This window comes from Balaenoptera physalus, assembly GCF_965194825.1.
Source record: "Balaenoptera physalus genome assembly, chromosome: 12".
Lineage (NCBI taxonomy): Eukaryota > Metazoa > Chordata > Mammalia > Artiodactyla > Balaenopteridae > Balaenoptera > Balaenoptera physalus.
Window position 1 is genome coordinate 16,119,379 of NC_138897.1, and position 15,482 is coordinate 16,134,860.

The window sequence follows — 15,482 nt, forward strand, 5'->3', positions numbered from 1 at the left end:
AAGAGATGGCATCTGCCATTGACTAAGAAATGGAAGAAAGAGATGAGTCATGAGAGAAAAGCATCTGGGAAGAGTTGCTCTTGCTGTTTTCTTGCTGTGTTCATAAAGCTGCGACTTAGAACACCATTCTGACCCCGAACCAGACCGTGTTCTAGGCACCTTTATTTTATTATCTATAATCCTTGTGTTAATCCTATAAAGCAAATTTTATTGTTCATGTTTTATCCGTGAAGAATCTGAAGCTCAGCAAGTTTAAGAAATGAGCCCAAGGTCACATCCCAAGCTCTTTTAAAATTTAAAAATTTTTTTTATTTTATTTATTTTTTGGCTGCGTTGGGTCTTCGTTGCTGTGCATGGGCTTTCTCTAGTTGCGGCGAGCGGGGGCTACTCTTCGTTGCGGTGCACGGGCTTCTTATTGCGGTGGCTTCTCTTGTTGTGGAGCACGGGCTCTAGGCGCGCAGGCTTCAGTAGTTGTGGCCCATGGGCTTAGTTGCTCCACGGCATGTGGGATCTTCCCGGACCCGTGTCCCCTGCATTGGCAGGCAGATTCTTGTCCACTGCGCCACCAGGGAAGCCCACATCCCGAGCTCTTTAAAGGTCAGAGCCAGAATTGTAAGCCAGGTCTGCTTAACTCCAGAGCCTTTGCTCCATCTAGCTTGGCACCAAATTCTCTAATAAGTGTAGTTCTTTCTCATATTTTAAAAAGCCTGGTATATTTGGTGCATGTCTAGGCAGCTATGCAAAGGAAACCTCAAGTAAACCTTAGGAAAATTTACTGTTGCCTTGGAGCAAGTGTTGAAATACGTCTTGCCTCCTAGCTCACTTGACCTTTCGAGGTCCCTTCTTCTGGCCCTCTAATTCTGTAGGCAGTGTTTTTTTGTGTTTGTTTTTTTTTTTTTTAATTCTTTTCGAGAATCTGGTAACTCACAGCAGACAGTTGGATGATGAGATCTCTGTTATCTTCATTTTCCCGATTTAGTTTTCCCTTCCAAAAGCTTTCACACACACTTGGCTGGTGGGATATATTTCTGGCTGCATAGTTTTTATTTATGATTTTTTAATGTGTGTTAATACTCAGGGGCACCCAGGGGAAACATCTACAGACTTTCCTGATTACCAGATGTCACCCTTTCTATGTAACAACCATCTAATCACCACTTCCCCTTGCCAAGAAATGAGAAAAGCATTTGCGTTTGGAAAAACCACCTTGTGACAAAGTGAAGCGTATTAAGGACTGCCTCCCCTGATTCCACATGAGCTTTTCCTGTCTTAGTTTGTTTTCTAAAAGATAAAAACCGCACGGCCATACTCGCAGTTAGATCTAATAAGTGTCTGTGCTTGCATAATGAGGAGATTTCAGTTTGGCTGGCTCAACTTCATTATACGTGAATTATGTTGTAAGTAATCTCTGAAACAGTATAACATGTATGGCCAGTGTTTATTTTGTTATGCTTTGGACTATTTCATTGTTTACGTGGTGGTTTATGATTGATGGGTATTTAATATGCAAAATAATGCCGTGTTCCCAGGAGGGTACAGTGGAGCCTCCGACCTCCTCCTCTCGAGCAGAGAGATAGTGTTAGTTATTCAGTTAAGAAAAAACAGCCAAGGGGAAGTTAGTTCTTCGCTGAGCAGATATTTAAATGAAGCATGTCCATCCTGAAGCTCAGATTTTCTGACAGAGCTCCGTAGCCTCTCGAAAGCATATCAAATCACTATGTTATCATTTAATTCCATAAAAAAGCAAATGACAGGTGACTTTTGGCTCCACTGTGTGCATGGCCCCAAGCCCTTGAAATGCTCAGAAAGGTTAGAGTGCTCAAGTTTAATGTCTTAGATGTAGAAAAACAGATTATAAGGATTTCATCCATTTGCATGAACTTTAAAATGCCATAGAACACCTCAGAGGCAATACCTTAGATGTGCCGTTTAGGTAGAAACAGACAAATAGAACCGTATGTTTAAACGTGGTGTTATACTTGAGATGTATCAAAAGCACATGTTTTGCCCCTCCATCCAACTTTCTCATGAATCACTCGAGTTTTGAATCTTCTAGTGCACTGTTTCCTCCTATAGTTTTCTGTAGGACAGCCTTAAATAATACAGTAAGTAATATCCGTGAAATTTTTTTTTTTTAATTTTTTATTTATTTATTTATTTATGGCTGTGTTGGGTCTTCGTTTCTGTGCGAGGGCTTTCTCCAGTTGTGGCAAGCGGGGGCCACTCTTCATCGCGGTGCGCGGGCCTCCCACCATCGCAGCCTCTCCCGCTGCGGAGCACAGGCTCCAGACGCGCAGGCTCAGCAGTTGTGGCGCACGGGCCCAGCCGCTCCGCGGCATGCGGGATCTTCCCAGACCAGGGCCCGAACCCGTTTCCCCTGCATTGGCAGGCAGATTCTCGACCACTGCGCCACCAGGGAACCCCCCGTGAAATTTTAATGAATGCTCTGTTAAGCCAGTTTTCTTTTTGGTTGTTAGGAACTTGGACTTTCTTTTTTTTTAATTAATTAATTTATTTTATTTATCTTATGGCTGTATTAGTTCTTTGTTGCTGCACTCAGGCTTTCTCTAGCTGTGGCGAGTAGGGGCTACTCTTCATTGTGGTGTGCAGGCTTCTCATTGCGGTGGCTTCTCTAGTTGTGGAGCACGGGCTCTAGGCACCCAGGCTTCAGTAGTTGTGGCATGCAGACTCAGTAGTTGTGGCTCGCGGGCTCTAGAGCGCAGGCTCAGTAGTTGTGGCTCACGGGCCCAGTTGCTCCGCGGCATGTGGGATCTTCCCGGACCAGGGCTCGAACCCGTGTCCCCTGCATTGGCAGGCAGATTCTTAACCACTGCGCCACCAGGGAAGTCTGGAACTTGGACTTGCTTAAACCATGGAAAACTAGGCAGAGTTTATTTCATAGAATGTAAAGGTAGGTTCTTCTACCACTGTTACATCTACCACTGTTACAAATAATAATCATCATAAATTTATACCCCACGGGCTTTTCTTGTCATGTAAAATTACAATGCAGTTGGAGATATTGAGGAATTATGTCTAACGGGAAGACTCTGGATGTTGCCCCAGATCGCTCATATCAGTAAACTACATACACATAAGTATTTCCTTTTAACATAAAATATGTCAGTGAGAGATTAAAAAATAATATATATTGAGTGGACAAGTACAGGCAGGCAAATGTATCCTTTGTTGAGGGTGGGGTTGAGCTTAGCTATTTCACTCAAGTCTGCTTTGGGAGCATCCCAAATGCCATTGTTTTTATAATGGAAGCCCACTTATTTTGCTTTGGAAGTAGGATTAGCTGCTGCATCTGGGCTGCGCATGAGATGTTACAGGAAGGAATGAGGTAATACTGCTGAACCCGATTAGGCATCAGAATGTTCTCGTACTAAATGTGATGTTTATAAATTGTATAAAGTAATAAAAATTTTCTGAATTTTTAAAGCTTGGGGAAGAGATTGCTTAAGTTTCTCCTATGAGTGGTCATTCATTTAGCAGACCAGTTCACAAAAATTGATTTGACCAGTAAGATTACACTGACTTGCAAAAGTAGAAAATAATGCTGTTAAATTATTTTTTACTAACATGGGATGGAAAAAATGCATTTAAGTGTGTCTCTTCTTAAAGAGACAGAAGGTCTTGTCTAGTCTGGTCGAAGGTTCTGGCCATTTGATGAAAGTGGAAACTTGCTTTAGGACACAGATAATGCCTAATTTTCCAAATCAGTGGTTTGTGCCCCTGATTCATATATACAGATGACATATTAACACAGGTGGCATGATAGGTTGCAGGTGATATGCAGTTCCTAGCTGGTAGATCCTATTTAACTTATTCCCTTTCTGTTCCACCTGGAAAGCATATCCAAATGCAAATGAGTCAGAATGACCTTGCAATGAGAATAACCTTGAATCTGATTTCTCTTATGGTTACAAAGAAGAGTATTTCTTTTTTTAATTTTTATTTATTTATTTATTTATTATTTATGGCTGTGTTGGGTCTTCGCCTCTGTGCGAGGGCCTTCTCTAGTTGCGGCAAGTGGGGGCCACTCCTCATCACGGTGCGCGGACCTCTCACTATTGCGGCCTCTCTTGTTGCGGAGCACAGGCTCCAGACGCGCATGCTCAGCAATTGTGGCTCACGGGCCCAGTTGCTCCGCGGCATGTGGGATCCTCCCAGACCAGGGCTCGAACCCGTGTCCTCTGCATTAGCAGGCAGACTCTCAACCACTGCGCCACCAGGGAAGCCCAAGAAGAGTATTTTTAATGGTAGTTTAACCCTTATAGTCAACTCCAAATATCTTGGTAAGTTCTTGAGATTTGCAGATTCACGGGACCCTGGTTAATTCTTGCTCTCTGCTTAAACATACACTAATGTTGGAAGTGGTAATAGGAAGCTTACTTAGAAACCAGCTGGGAGAGAAGGGAAGGGAAAAGTGATGGAGATTGGAGAGATGGAGAGCTGAGATTTCCTACTTTTTCATTCATTACAAGTATATCTTCCTTTATATCATTGAATATAGTCACATGTTTGCGTCTGATAATTCCAACCTCTGGGTTATCTTAGAGTTGACACCATTAATTGTCTTTTCCCTTAAGAATAGGTCACATTTATACATGTTGTGTTGTAGAAACCCTGCATCCTGATATATTCATCCAAAGAGTATTGATATTTTCCTTTTAGCAGACAGTTAACTTGATTAGACAAAAAGTGAAAACGGTTTGGCCTGTAGAAGTGGCAGCTCAAGTCTTCATTCAGCCCCTTTTGTCTTTAGCTGAGATGTTTTGGATCTGCTCTTCACACACATGGGTTAGGGGTTACCAGAAACTTGGACAGAGTTTATACACAAAATTCAGGGCTCTCCTTCTCTAGCACTATGCTTTCCAGGATTCCTTCTCAATTTCTCATGGCTCTGGATCCCAAGGCTTTGTCCTCTGTTTGATCAGGCCAAAAAATACTGCAGGTTTTCTCTCAGACTTTTAGCTTCCACATGGCAACTGTGATCTGCAGACAGGATAAAGCCCTAAAAAGCAGGAATATTACCCTCTGTCAGTCCCTTGTTGAAAATTTCAACTGTCCTCCTAAATCTGTCTGCTTTAACTCTCCAGAATCATCAGGTAGTTGTTTGCTTCTGTTTTGTCCAGAGTTTATTGTTGTTGTCTGCAGAGGGGGCTGGTCTCTTAGGAGGTCACAACTCCATACCAGAGATACGATCCCTACAGTAGAGATTTGCATTTTGAACTGATGGCACCATTTCTTGGGCAGAGATGTAAGTCTTGGATGTTTATGTTAAAATTTGCCTGTTAGCCGTTCTTAAAATTCAGATATTTTAGGTATCTTTAGGTACCTTATGTGGTACAGGTGTTTAAAAAAAAAAAGGGGGGGGGGGAGTCAGAATGCTTGGATTCCAGTCCCAGGCTTGATAATAATAAGTTACCTAACTATTATATGGTAATTATCAATCATTATGTTATAATTAGCCTAATGTTACTGTAATTAGCTCATATAATTAGCAAGTCATGTGAATCCTTGACCTGTAGGATGATAAGCCACTAATCATCTAATATAAATATCTTGAAGTCTCAGGGTTAATTCACTTCATAGGATTCAAAGGATTAATGTCCTGTATTAGGTGGGGAAAAGGTGTGGTCATATGGTAGTGATAATATTTTTTTCTTTTTATCTCAGATTCCCTCTACCCCAACTTTCCTTTATACCTCAGTTCTTCCTGGGCACAAGTTATTTCATTCAAAATCGCTAATTGTAAAGAATTTTATTTTTAATCTAACATATCACATTTAAAATGCATTTTTGTTTGTCTCTTAGGAGGAAGTGCTGCAAAGGGTATAAATTTGTCCTTGGACAATGCATCCCAGAAGGTATGTAATATAACGGATTATATCTTCTCACCTTGTTTATGACTAATAACCAGAGGTCTGTAAAGTTCAGATGTACATGGAACATATGTATGTTACCGGTGCATGCATGTGTAATTTCTCTCTTTTTTTGGCTCTAAATTCTTCTAATGCCAATTTGGTTATACATGTCAGGCTCTATCTAAATCATTACATAGCATTTACATGTATATTGAGTAATTCTTGTATCTCCGGTTTTGTGTTGTAGAGGCTGTAATTCCCTAGTCAGTATTTCATGCACAGTTAGAACACAGCCATCTTCCCCAACCTCTCTACCTGCTTTTCATCTGCTAAACATGAAGCTCCTTGATCATCAGCAAACACTGCTCAGCCCAGCACTAAAGAGACAGAGTGATGTAAGACGTGGGCCCAGCCCTCAAGCTGGGAGACAGCATGTGGATGGCATGGAATCAGAGAGACCTGTATTTTAATCATGCTTCCATGTTGTCATAATCCATTTGCACTGCTGTGACAAAAATACGTTAGACTGTGTGGAGGCTGGGAAGTCCAAGAGCAAGGCACTGGAAAGTCCAGTGTCTGGTGAGCGCTTCCTGGTTCATAGACAGCCATCTTCTTGCTGTGTCTTCACATGGTGGAAAGGGCAAGGGAGCTCTCTGGAGTCTCTTTTATAAGGGCACTAATTCCATTTATGAGGGCTTCACCCTCGTGATCTAATAATCTCCCAAAGGCCCCCACCTAATACCATCACATTGGGGGTTAGGGTTTCAAAATATGAATTTCAGGAGGACACAAACATTCAGTCCATAACACACATCCTGCTAGCTATGACCTTGGGCACGTGACTTTCTAAACCTTAGTTTTTGCAGAAAGTGTTAGTACTTGTCTCATGTGGTGGCTTTAAGAGGATTACCGCATGTAAAGTACTTGGAACAGAGGCTGGCTCTTATTAAGTGCTTGATAACTCGTGGTTGCTGTTATTACTAACAACTGCAATATGCATAGTAGAGGCACACATATTGCAGAAGGGGCACATAGTCCCAGAGACCAGAGCGGTCAGAGGTGGTCTCGAGAAGGAGAGGAGTTTGGAGCTATAGGTTATGAGGAAGGCTGCTCAGGACTTAGACAAGAAGGAGGAAGAGAACTGTAAAAGATTCCAGGCAGAGCACTGATACAGAAAACACTAAGAACTGTTGGAAGAGCATGAGATTAGTTTGCCCAGGGCTGGGCTGGGGACAGGTGAGTAGGTAATGGGAAATAGTTTTCTTCACTGTTGGCCAAGAATCCAGGTCTCTCTAGTGGACTTGGAGCCCAGCCAAGCTAATTATATTGCATTATCTCATAGGGAGCAGTTTCTTTATCAGTTAGAGATAAATGAATCCTTCTTATTTATTGCGCTCTTTTACAGAAGAGTTCATTAAGCCATAGCTGTCAACTCCGAGAAAGCTGCTTTAGGAAGGCTGGTTAGGAAATCTCTTCACATACGTTGGTTTATATTGGTCTCTCCAAGATGGAATTTCTCACTGCCAGCTAGTTCTGTTAGAGCTCGGTGGGAAAAAAAAACCACAGAGGTCAAAATAATTGCATTCTTTTATAAGCCAGCTTTTCTCAGCCACCAGCTGAGTCCTTTATATTTCAATTTTGCAGATACAGAAAGATAATGAAGTTTAGGCCCATCAATTTAAGATCCCAGTTAAGGACCTTGCCCAACCTGATTAAAAACACATTACATGGATACCACATGCTTAGAGTTTCTTTAAATGATAGGTGTGTGGTTTCAAACATCTAAGCCTAGAACCAGTCTCCCTCTCCCTGCAGTAAGACGTTATCAGCACCTAAGATTAATGTAACTTAGAACTGAATATTTCCAAGAAAAGTGGTCCCAAGTGCTGAAAGTTGCTTTGCCGTAACTAACTCTGTTCTGTCGCTTTTCACTAGAACACTTCTTAAAGTTGATTTGTTTTCCTCTGTGGGAATAAGTCAGTGTGTGTGTGTGTTTGTGTTTATGACTAAAGATATCTTTCATCATAAATGTTTCTGTTACCCAAGGATGCAAAGTGTAGGATTTCAGAAAAGATGGTGTATTAGTCACGATTCTCCAGAGAAACAGAGATTTATTTTAAGGAACTGGCTCCCGAGATTGTAGAGGCAGGCAAGTCCAAAATCTGCAGGGTAGGCCAGCAGGCTGCAGACCTCAGGAAGAGTTACAGTTTGAGTCTGAAGGGCCATGTGCTGGCAGAATTCCCTCTTTATCAATGGAGGGCCATCGTTTTTCTATTTAGACCTTCAACTGATTGGAGGAGACCAGCCCACAGTGTGGAGGGCAATCTGCTTTACTCAGCGTCTACTGATTTAAATGTTAATCTCATTAAAAAAAAAAAATCTCTGCAGAAAATTCTGGAAAAATGGCCAGATATTTGGGTACTGTGGCCTAGCCAAGTTAACCCTTAAAATAGCCATTACAGATAATAGAAAGAGATTAGAATTTCTAAACAAATATGCTAGTGAGTAGAAGCTGCCATTTAAAAGTGTTGTTGCCTCATTTGTTTAAGTGTCAGCAACTTGTGGCCTGTGAGCCACATCTGGCCCACCACCTGGTTTGTAAATAAAGCTTTATTGAAGCACAGACATACCCATTCACTTAAATTTTGTCTATGGCGACTTTTGCCCTGCAACAGCAGAGTTGAGTAGCTGCAACAAAGCCCTGCAAAGCCAAAAGTATTATCTAGCCCCTTTACAGAAAAAGTTTGCCAACCCCTGCCATAATTGTTATCTACATTGCCCAGGGGGTAGGGTAATCAGATTTGTTCTAGTTCAGCAACTACTAATTGAACTTAAACTGTAGGAAGAGAATAGTGCTGGTTACTGCAGGGGACACAGTTCCTTTCAGTTATCCAAACAATCATTAGAACTAATAGTAAAAGAAGCTAAAAAGCAGGTCAAGCTTTGACTAGGTGTCAGGCACTGTGCTTAATGCATCATCCAATTTTATCTTCCTAAAAGCACCATGAAGCTGGTCTTATTGTTCTCCCTGTTTTACAGGTAAGGAAGTTGAGTCTTAAAGACCTCAGGATCACAGAGAGAGTGGCATAGTGGGGAGGGTTGGCTCCAGACCCTGTGCTCTTCATCATACCGCTTCATGCCTCCTAGAATAGAGCCTGGCACAGAGTAGGCATTCAGCAAATATGGCAGAGCAGGATCGAGTCCTGTGGGGATTGGTGGGATGCAGAAACTAAACTCTGTTGAGGACTTCAAGGAAGTCTTCTTAAAAAAGTGACGTTTGCATTGGGACTTGAGAAACTAGATAAATAGGGTATCAACAGTAATAAAATGCTGAGAGTAAGAGTGGAGGGGTTGATTGGACATTATAAAGGGTGAAAACAGAATAAACAAAAATGTAACAGTAAGCCATGGATGTGATAAGGGATGATGGGGAAGAGAGTGTATTCCTTATCAAAGTGTAAGGAATTCATAAATGAGTCTTAAGGTTGGAAGCGTAGTCTCAGGGATAGAACACCAGACCTCAAATGCAAGAGTGTGAGCCATTTATATTTAATGTTGATGAGCATAGCATTTACAGGCTTTTTGAGCAAGGTGGTGACACTCACAGAGCTATACTTTCAGAATATTACTGGCCTGACGGTGTTACATAGAGTGGACTTAAGGGGGAAGAATCTTGAGATGAGGATTTACAAGGGAGGTTCTGAAGATCTGAGTTAGAATGGTGCCAAGAGAAATAGGACAGGTGAAAATAGAGAAACTGTAGAGGGAAAAGCTACAGAGCAGGAAGCTGGTGGTCTCTGGAAAACCATCAAAAATGGAAAGTTGAATAAATTCACTAACCTTGCTACCTCCAGAAACCCCACAAAGTAGGGCAGGGGGAAGGTGTATTGTGGATGCCGAGGGTTCACAAAAGACATATAAACCCACAAAAACAGAGAAAAAGGAAGAGGAGATAACAGCAACAAAAATTTGGAATCTGGAGAACAGAGAGGTTGTAAATAACTTAGCAAAATGGGAAAGATGAATCCTTAACCAGCATCAGGGGAAACTAAGGAGCAATCCAATTTACACCAAAACAAATAACAATCAGAAAAACTAAAAGTTTCCAGAAGCAGAGGTACTAGGAAGTGAAAAACAATGTCAACACAGAAGGATTGACTGAAAATCTGTTTAAGAAGAAGTCAGACTCCCAGAACTTGTCCTTCACTCCACAGAGACAGAATATTGCACCTTCCAAGACCAAGCACAAGACCAGAGATGTATTCTTTTGAGAGGGTACTTGGAGGTTGTTGGGACTGAGGGTGCCAGTCAGAGGTGAAGGTAGGGTTCTGATACTGAAAATGGAAGGATTTAGTAAAGGATTATCATGCATTAAATGTTACACTCAACCTTCTTCTCCACTTGAGTTCCAAAAGTTCCTGACTTTACTGTCAGGCAAGGATTTGGAAATGTCTTCTGTGGATGTTCTGGATGATTCAGGAAAAAAGTCCTAAAGAAACTGACATTGAAATGCACGAGGCAAATCACTTAAATGAAGCCCAGGCTATTTACAGTAGCCAGGACACAGAAGCAACCTAAGTGTCCATCGACAGATGAATGGATAAAGAAGATGTGGCACATATATACAATGGAATATTACTCAACCATGAAAAGAAATGAAATTGAGTTATTTGTAGTGAGGTGGATGGACCTAGAGTCTGTCATACAGAGTGAAGTAAGTCAGAAAGAGAAAAACAAATACCGTATGCTAACACATATATATGGAATCTAAAAAAAATGTTTCTGATGAACCTAGGGGCAGAACAGGAATAAAGATGCAGACGTAGAGAATGGACTTGAGGGCACGGGGAGGGGGAAGGGGAGGCCGGGATGAAGTGAGAGAGTGGCATGGACATATATACACTACCAAATGTAAAATAGTTAGTGGGAAGCAGCTGCATAGCAGAGGGAGATCAGCTGGTGCTTTGTGACCACCTAGCGGGGTGGGATAGGGAGGGTGGGAGGGAAGCTCAAGAGGGAGGAGATATGGGGATATATGTATATGTATAGCTGATTCACTTTGTTATACAGCAACAACTAACACAACAATGTAAAGCAATTACACTCCAATAAAGATGCTAAAAAAAAAAATTAAGCCTAGTGTTTATAAAGTCTACCACACGCAAAGAGCTTCCATTTAGCTGATTTTATAGCCTTCTATTCAATATTTAGCTAATTTTATAGCTTTGCTTCTATTTAGCTATAAATTTTTTATATTTTAGCTATTGTATTTAACCATGAATCAATTACAGCAGACGTCCAAACAGGAAAAAGGATCACCAGTCATTAGAGGAAAACCTACAAAAGAAACATACAGGAAAAAAAGAAAAAGAGTCTTAGAGAAAACACCACACAGAAAGAAGAAAACTTCAAAGTAACTACCATTTATACATCAGTGAGTTGCAAAAATGGTATAGCATCCATGGGACCAGAACATGGTGTTATTAAAAAAGATCATTCAAAGAAGAAATAAAGAATCCTTGGAAATTAAAAACATGATAAAATGAGAACAGGAAAAAGGTTGGGAGATGAGATTGTGAAAATCTCTCAGGACCTGGAGCAAAAGATCAAAGAAATAAAAAATAGTAAAAGAAAAATATGAGAATATTATTAGAGGACCAGTCCAGGGGATGCAACATCCAAATAAGAGTTCCACACAGAACAGAGGAAGAAGAAGAGAGTAGTAAATCGTTAAGGATATAATTCAAGAAAATTCTCTAGAATTGAAGGATATGAATTTCTAGATTAAAAGAGCCTACCAAAAATTGAAGGGGTCCCACATAAAGACATCATTGTGAAATGTTAGTACCTTGGGGCAAAAAGAAAATACTAACATTTTTCAAAGCGGGAAGAATGAGATTTGAAAGATCAAGAATTAGAATCTTATAGGACTTATCCATAGCAGGACTGAAAGCTAGAAGACAGGGGAGCAGTTCCTTCAAAATTCTAAGGTAGTTTTCCAAACTTAGAATTATATACCCTAACTAGCCATAAGGGTTGAAAAAAGACATTTTCAGGCACACATGATTTCAAAATTTTAAATCCTGTAAGACCTTTCTCAGTCTCTCTCCCCTCCCACCTTGTTCACTCTCCCAGCCCTGTTCTCAGTACTTAATAAGCCAGCAGCCAACAAGGCAGAAATGTGGTTTCCAGAGTACCAGTCACAAAGTAGCTCATGGAAGTGGAAGTTTGAAGCTAAGAGAGAAAGTTCACAACTGCCCCCCCAAATATACAAAATAATTATTATTTTTATTGAAGTATAGTTGATATTCAGTATTGTTAGCTTCAGCTGTACAGCAAAGTGATTCAGCTGTATATATATTTTTTTCAGATTCTTTTCCATTATAGGTTATTACAAGATATTGAATATAGTTCCCTCTGCTATACAGTAAATCCTTGTTGTTTATCTATTTTATATGTAGTAGTGTGTATCTGCTAATCCCATACTACTAATTTATCCCTCCCCGACTCTTTCCCCTTTGGTAACCATAAGTTTGTTTCCTGTGTCTGTGAGTCTGTTTCTGTTTTGTAAATAAACTGATTTGTATTATATTTTAGATTCCAAATGTAAGTGATTATATTTGTCTTTCTGCGTCTGACTTATTTCACTTAGTGTTACATGCTCTAGGTCCATCCATGTTGCTGGAAATGGCATTATTTCATTCCTTTTTGGGGCTGAGGAATATTCCATGGTATATATGTACCACATCTTCTTTATCCATTCATCTGTTGGTGGACATTTAGGCTGCTTGCATGTCTTGGCTATTGTAAATAGTACTGCAATGAACATTGGGTGCATGTGGTACTAGATAATTATTTTAATTCCAGGGAAAACAAAAGGGTCTTCAAGGAAGGATAGGGAATTAGAGTATACTTCCAGGCTTAGCAAAAAATAGCTTTTATATTGTCATTATGGTGCCAACACTGAAAACTTATAATAAAACCAAAATTTCAGTGTAACGACAGGGGCAAAATGAAGGAGTAGGAAGCATGGACGTGGTTGAGGAAACGGTGATAAAGCTGAACGTGTCTCGTCCATGACTGGAAATCCATGGAGAGTATTCAGCACACAGAGGAGGAGGAAGCAATGCAAGCTGGCTGCTTAGAGACGCAGAGGTAAATCATAAAAGAATCAGCCAGAGGAGCTGGAAGTGGTACCTCAAGAGAGCTGGAATGAGGAAGAAATCAGGGCTGCTGTTTTTCAAAACAGGTCTTTCTCTTTCTCTCTTTTTTTTTTTAGCATTTTGCTATCTCTTTTTTATAAATTAATTTTTATTAGAGTATAGTTGCTCTACAATGTTGTGTTCGTTCCTACTGTACAGCAAAATGAATCAGTTATACATACACACATATATCCCCTCTTTTTTGGATTTCCTTCCCATTTAGGTCACCACAGCGCATTACATAGAGTTCCCTGTGCTATACAGTAGGTTCTCATTAGTTATGTATTGTACACATAGTATCAATAGTGTATATACGTCAATCCCAATTTCCCAATTCATCCCACCACCCCCCTCCCCCCCTCCCCCCCTTTCCCCACCTTGGTGTCCATACGTTTGTTTGTTCTCTATGTCTGTGTCTCTATTTCTGCTTTGCGATTAAGATCATGTATACCATTTTCCTATATTCCACATGTATGTCAGAAAGAGAAAAACAAATATCGTATATTAACACATATATGTCAAAACAGGTCTTAGCATAACAGTCCACAGGGGACTCCTGACTCTGCCCCTTTCCTCCCCTCCCTCCCTGTCAGCTGCTGGATGATGGGTACAGCTGGCCGAGCAGGGCAGCCCACAGCCAATCACGGCTGATACCTTGCTCTTGAGCAAAAAGAGGACAGAACACAGGCTGCCTAGAGGTGATGCTTCGGTGAAGAAAATGCATTTGACCAGGGACACATGCAGGAGGACCAGGCCTGGAATCACATCTGTGGGGAGGGGTATTTAGCAAGGGCCGCCTTCCAGGTCGTCCTGAGATTGGCGTGATCCTTGCTCGCTGACCCCACCCGCATCAGGGGCTGACAGCCCACCCATTACACTTTCACATGTGACAGAGCAAAGCCAGGCTCACTCTGTTTCCAGCGATAGTTTATCTGTCAGCACCTGGGGGAGACAGTGCAGTGATTAATGAGATGCTGGGTCTAGTCTGGAAGTAAATGTTCAGCCTGTGCCTCCTGACTTAGAGCCAAAGTCCCTTCAGAGGCTCGTTAAGTATTAGTTTGTAAGGGACTGACAAAAGAGGAGATGCCCTGATTCGCGACGAATAGAGCATCCACCCCAGTTTGCACAGACTTAGAGCTGGAACGAGATCTCTGGCCATTCTGCCTTACCCAGCCGCCGCTCAGCATGCAGAATCGACCCTCGCCCACCGCATCTGCATGCCTACAGCGCACAGAGACATCAGTCAGCCTCCCCCACGCTCCTCCCAGCTTGCCTGGCTTCCAGCACCGCCCCGCCCCTCACGTTAGGACGCCAGTGCCCATCGCCAGGGCTGGCTGTTCTTCAGTATTCAGCTGGAAGGAATTCCTGGTCTCTACAGCAGTTGGTGAAAAAGAGGAAACAGGCCTCCAGGTAATTCAGCAGAGCCTGGCCACCTAAAGCTTCTTTGCTCTCTGGATGAATGGCAAAAATCAACTACTGAATTACACACTATAAAAGGGTAAATTTTGTGGTATGTGGATTATATTTTAATAAAGGTGTTCTATTTAAAATGAAAAAAGGAAAGGCAGCAAAAGAGAAATACAGTGACTCTTGATCATGGGGGAAATCCTCAAGTAGATCAATTTTTAGAAAGGATAAACATGAAAGTTTAATATCTGTAAATTGACCCTCTTAAAGTTATATGTGTCCAAGTACCCAGAGGAAAATCTCCTTTTACCCCAGGGATTGCATATTTTGGTTTGAAGATCTTTGCGCTAGATGAATTTATTTGAGGTTACTTTTACATGGTAAGCACGTTCTTCTGACATAGATTGTGCCAATCAATACACCATTAAAGTTTGTAACGATGCTCTTATAGAAAGAAAAAAAAAAAGGATGGTGAGGTGACCCAGGGAGTATCACAAGTGATATTTGCGTTTAACCATGGAGATGCCAAGCACTCAGTTACCCATCGCAGCCCTCCTGGAAGATGCCCCGTGGCCTGAAGAGTTAATTCCCTCTACGCACAGCTGGTCACACCAGCGTTCCCCTCGAGCTGAGTGCGGCCTAGACAGTCTGTTCCCGACCAGGGCCGGGTGGGCCCCGCCTCCGTCTAGTGAATGACTGTGGTTGATTTGAGTTCACACTTCTCTCTTTCAGATTATGATGTATGTGCTGAGGCTCCCTGTGAACAGCAGTGCACAGATAACTTCGGCCGAGTGCTGTGTACGTGTTACCCAGGATACCGATATGACCGGGAGAGGCACCGGAGGCGGGAGAAGCCGTACTGTCTGGGTGCGTTGGTCGTGCGCGTTATTTCCTGGGTCCTGAGGATGTGCCAGATTCTGATGATTCTTTTGAACATTCTTCATCAGTGGGGACCAGCTCTCAGGAGCCACTTTGATCCCTCCCCTTACATCCTGATACT

General features: G+C 41.7%; 1 protein-coding gene across 4 annotated transcripts in view; it reads left to right on the plus strand.

The window, feature by feature from the left end:
- CCBE1 (collagen and calcium binding EGF domains 1) overlaps positions 1-15,482 on the plus strand; it is a 244,194-nt gene that overhangs the window by 195,493 nt on the left and 33,219 nt on the right. For all 4 annotated transcript variants that reach the window (XR_014251940.1, XM_082417972.1, XM_082417973.1 and 1 more), the window contains 2 exons: positions 5,824-5,876; positions 15,215-15,349. Coding sequence is in view for 3 of the 4 variants with exons in the window: in XM_082417972.1 (XP_082274098.1) it covers positions 5,824-5,876; positions 15,215-15,349 (188 nt within the window). In the remaining variant the exon portion in view is untranslated. The remainder of the gene's footprint in view (positions 1-5,823; positions 5,877-15,214; positions 15,350-15,482) is intronic.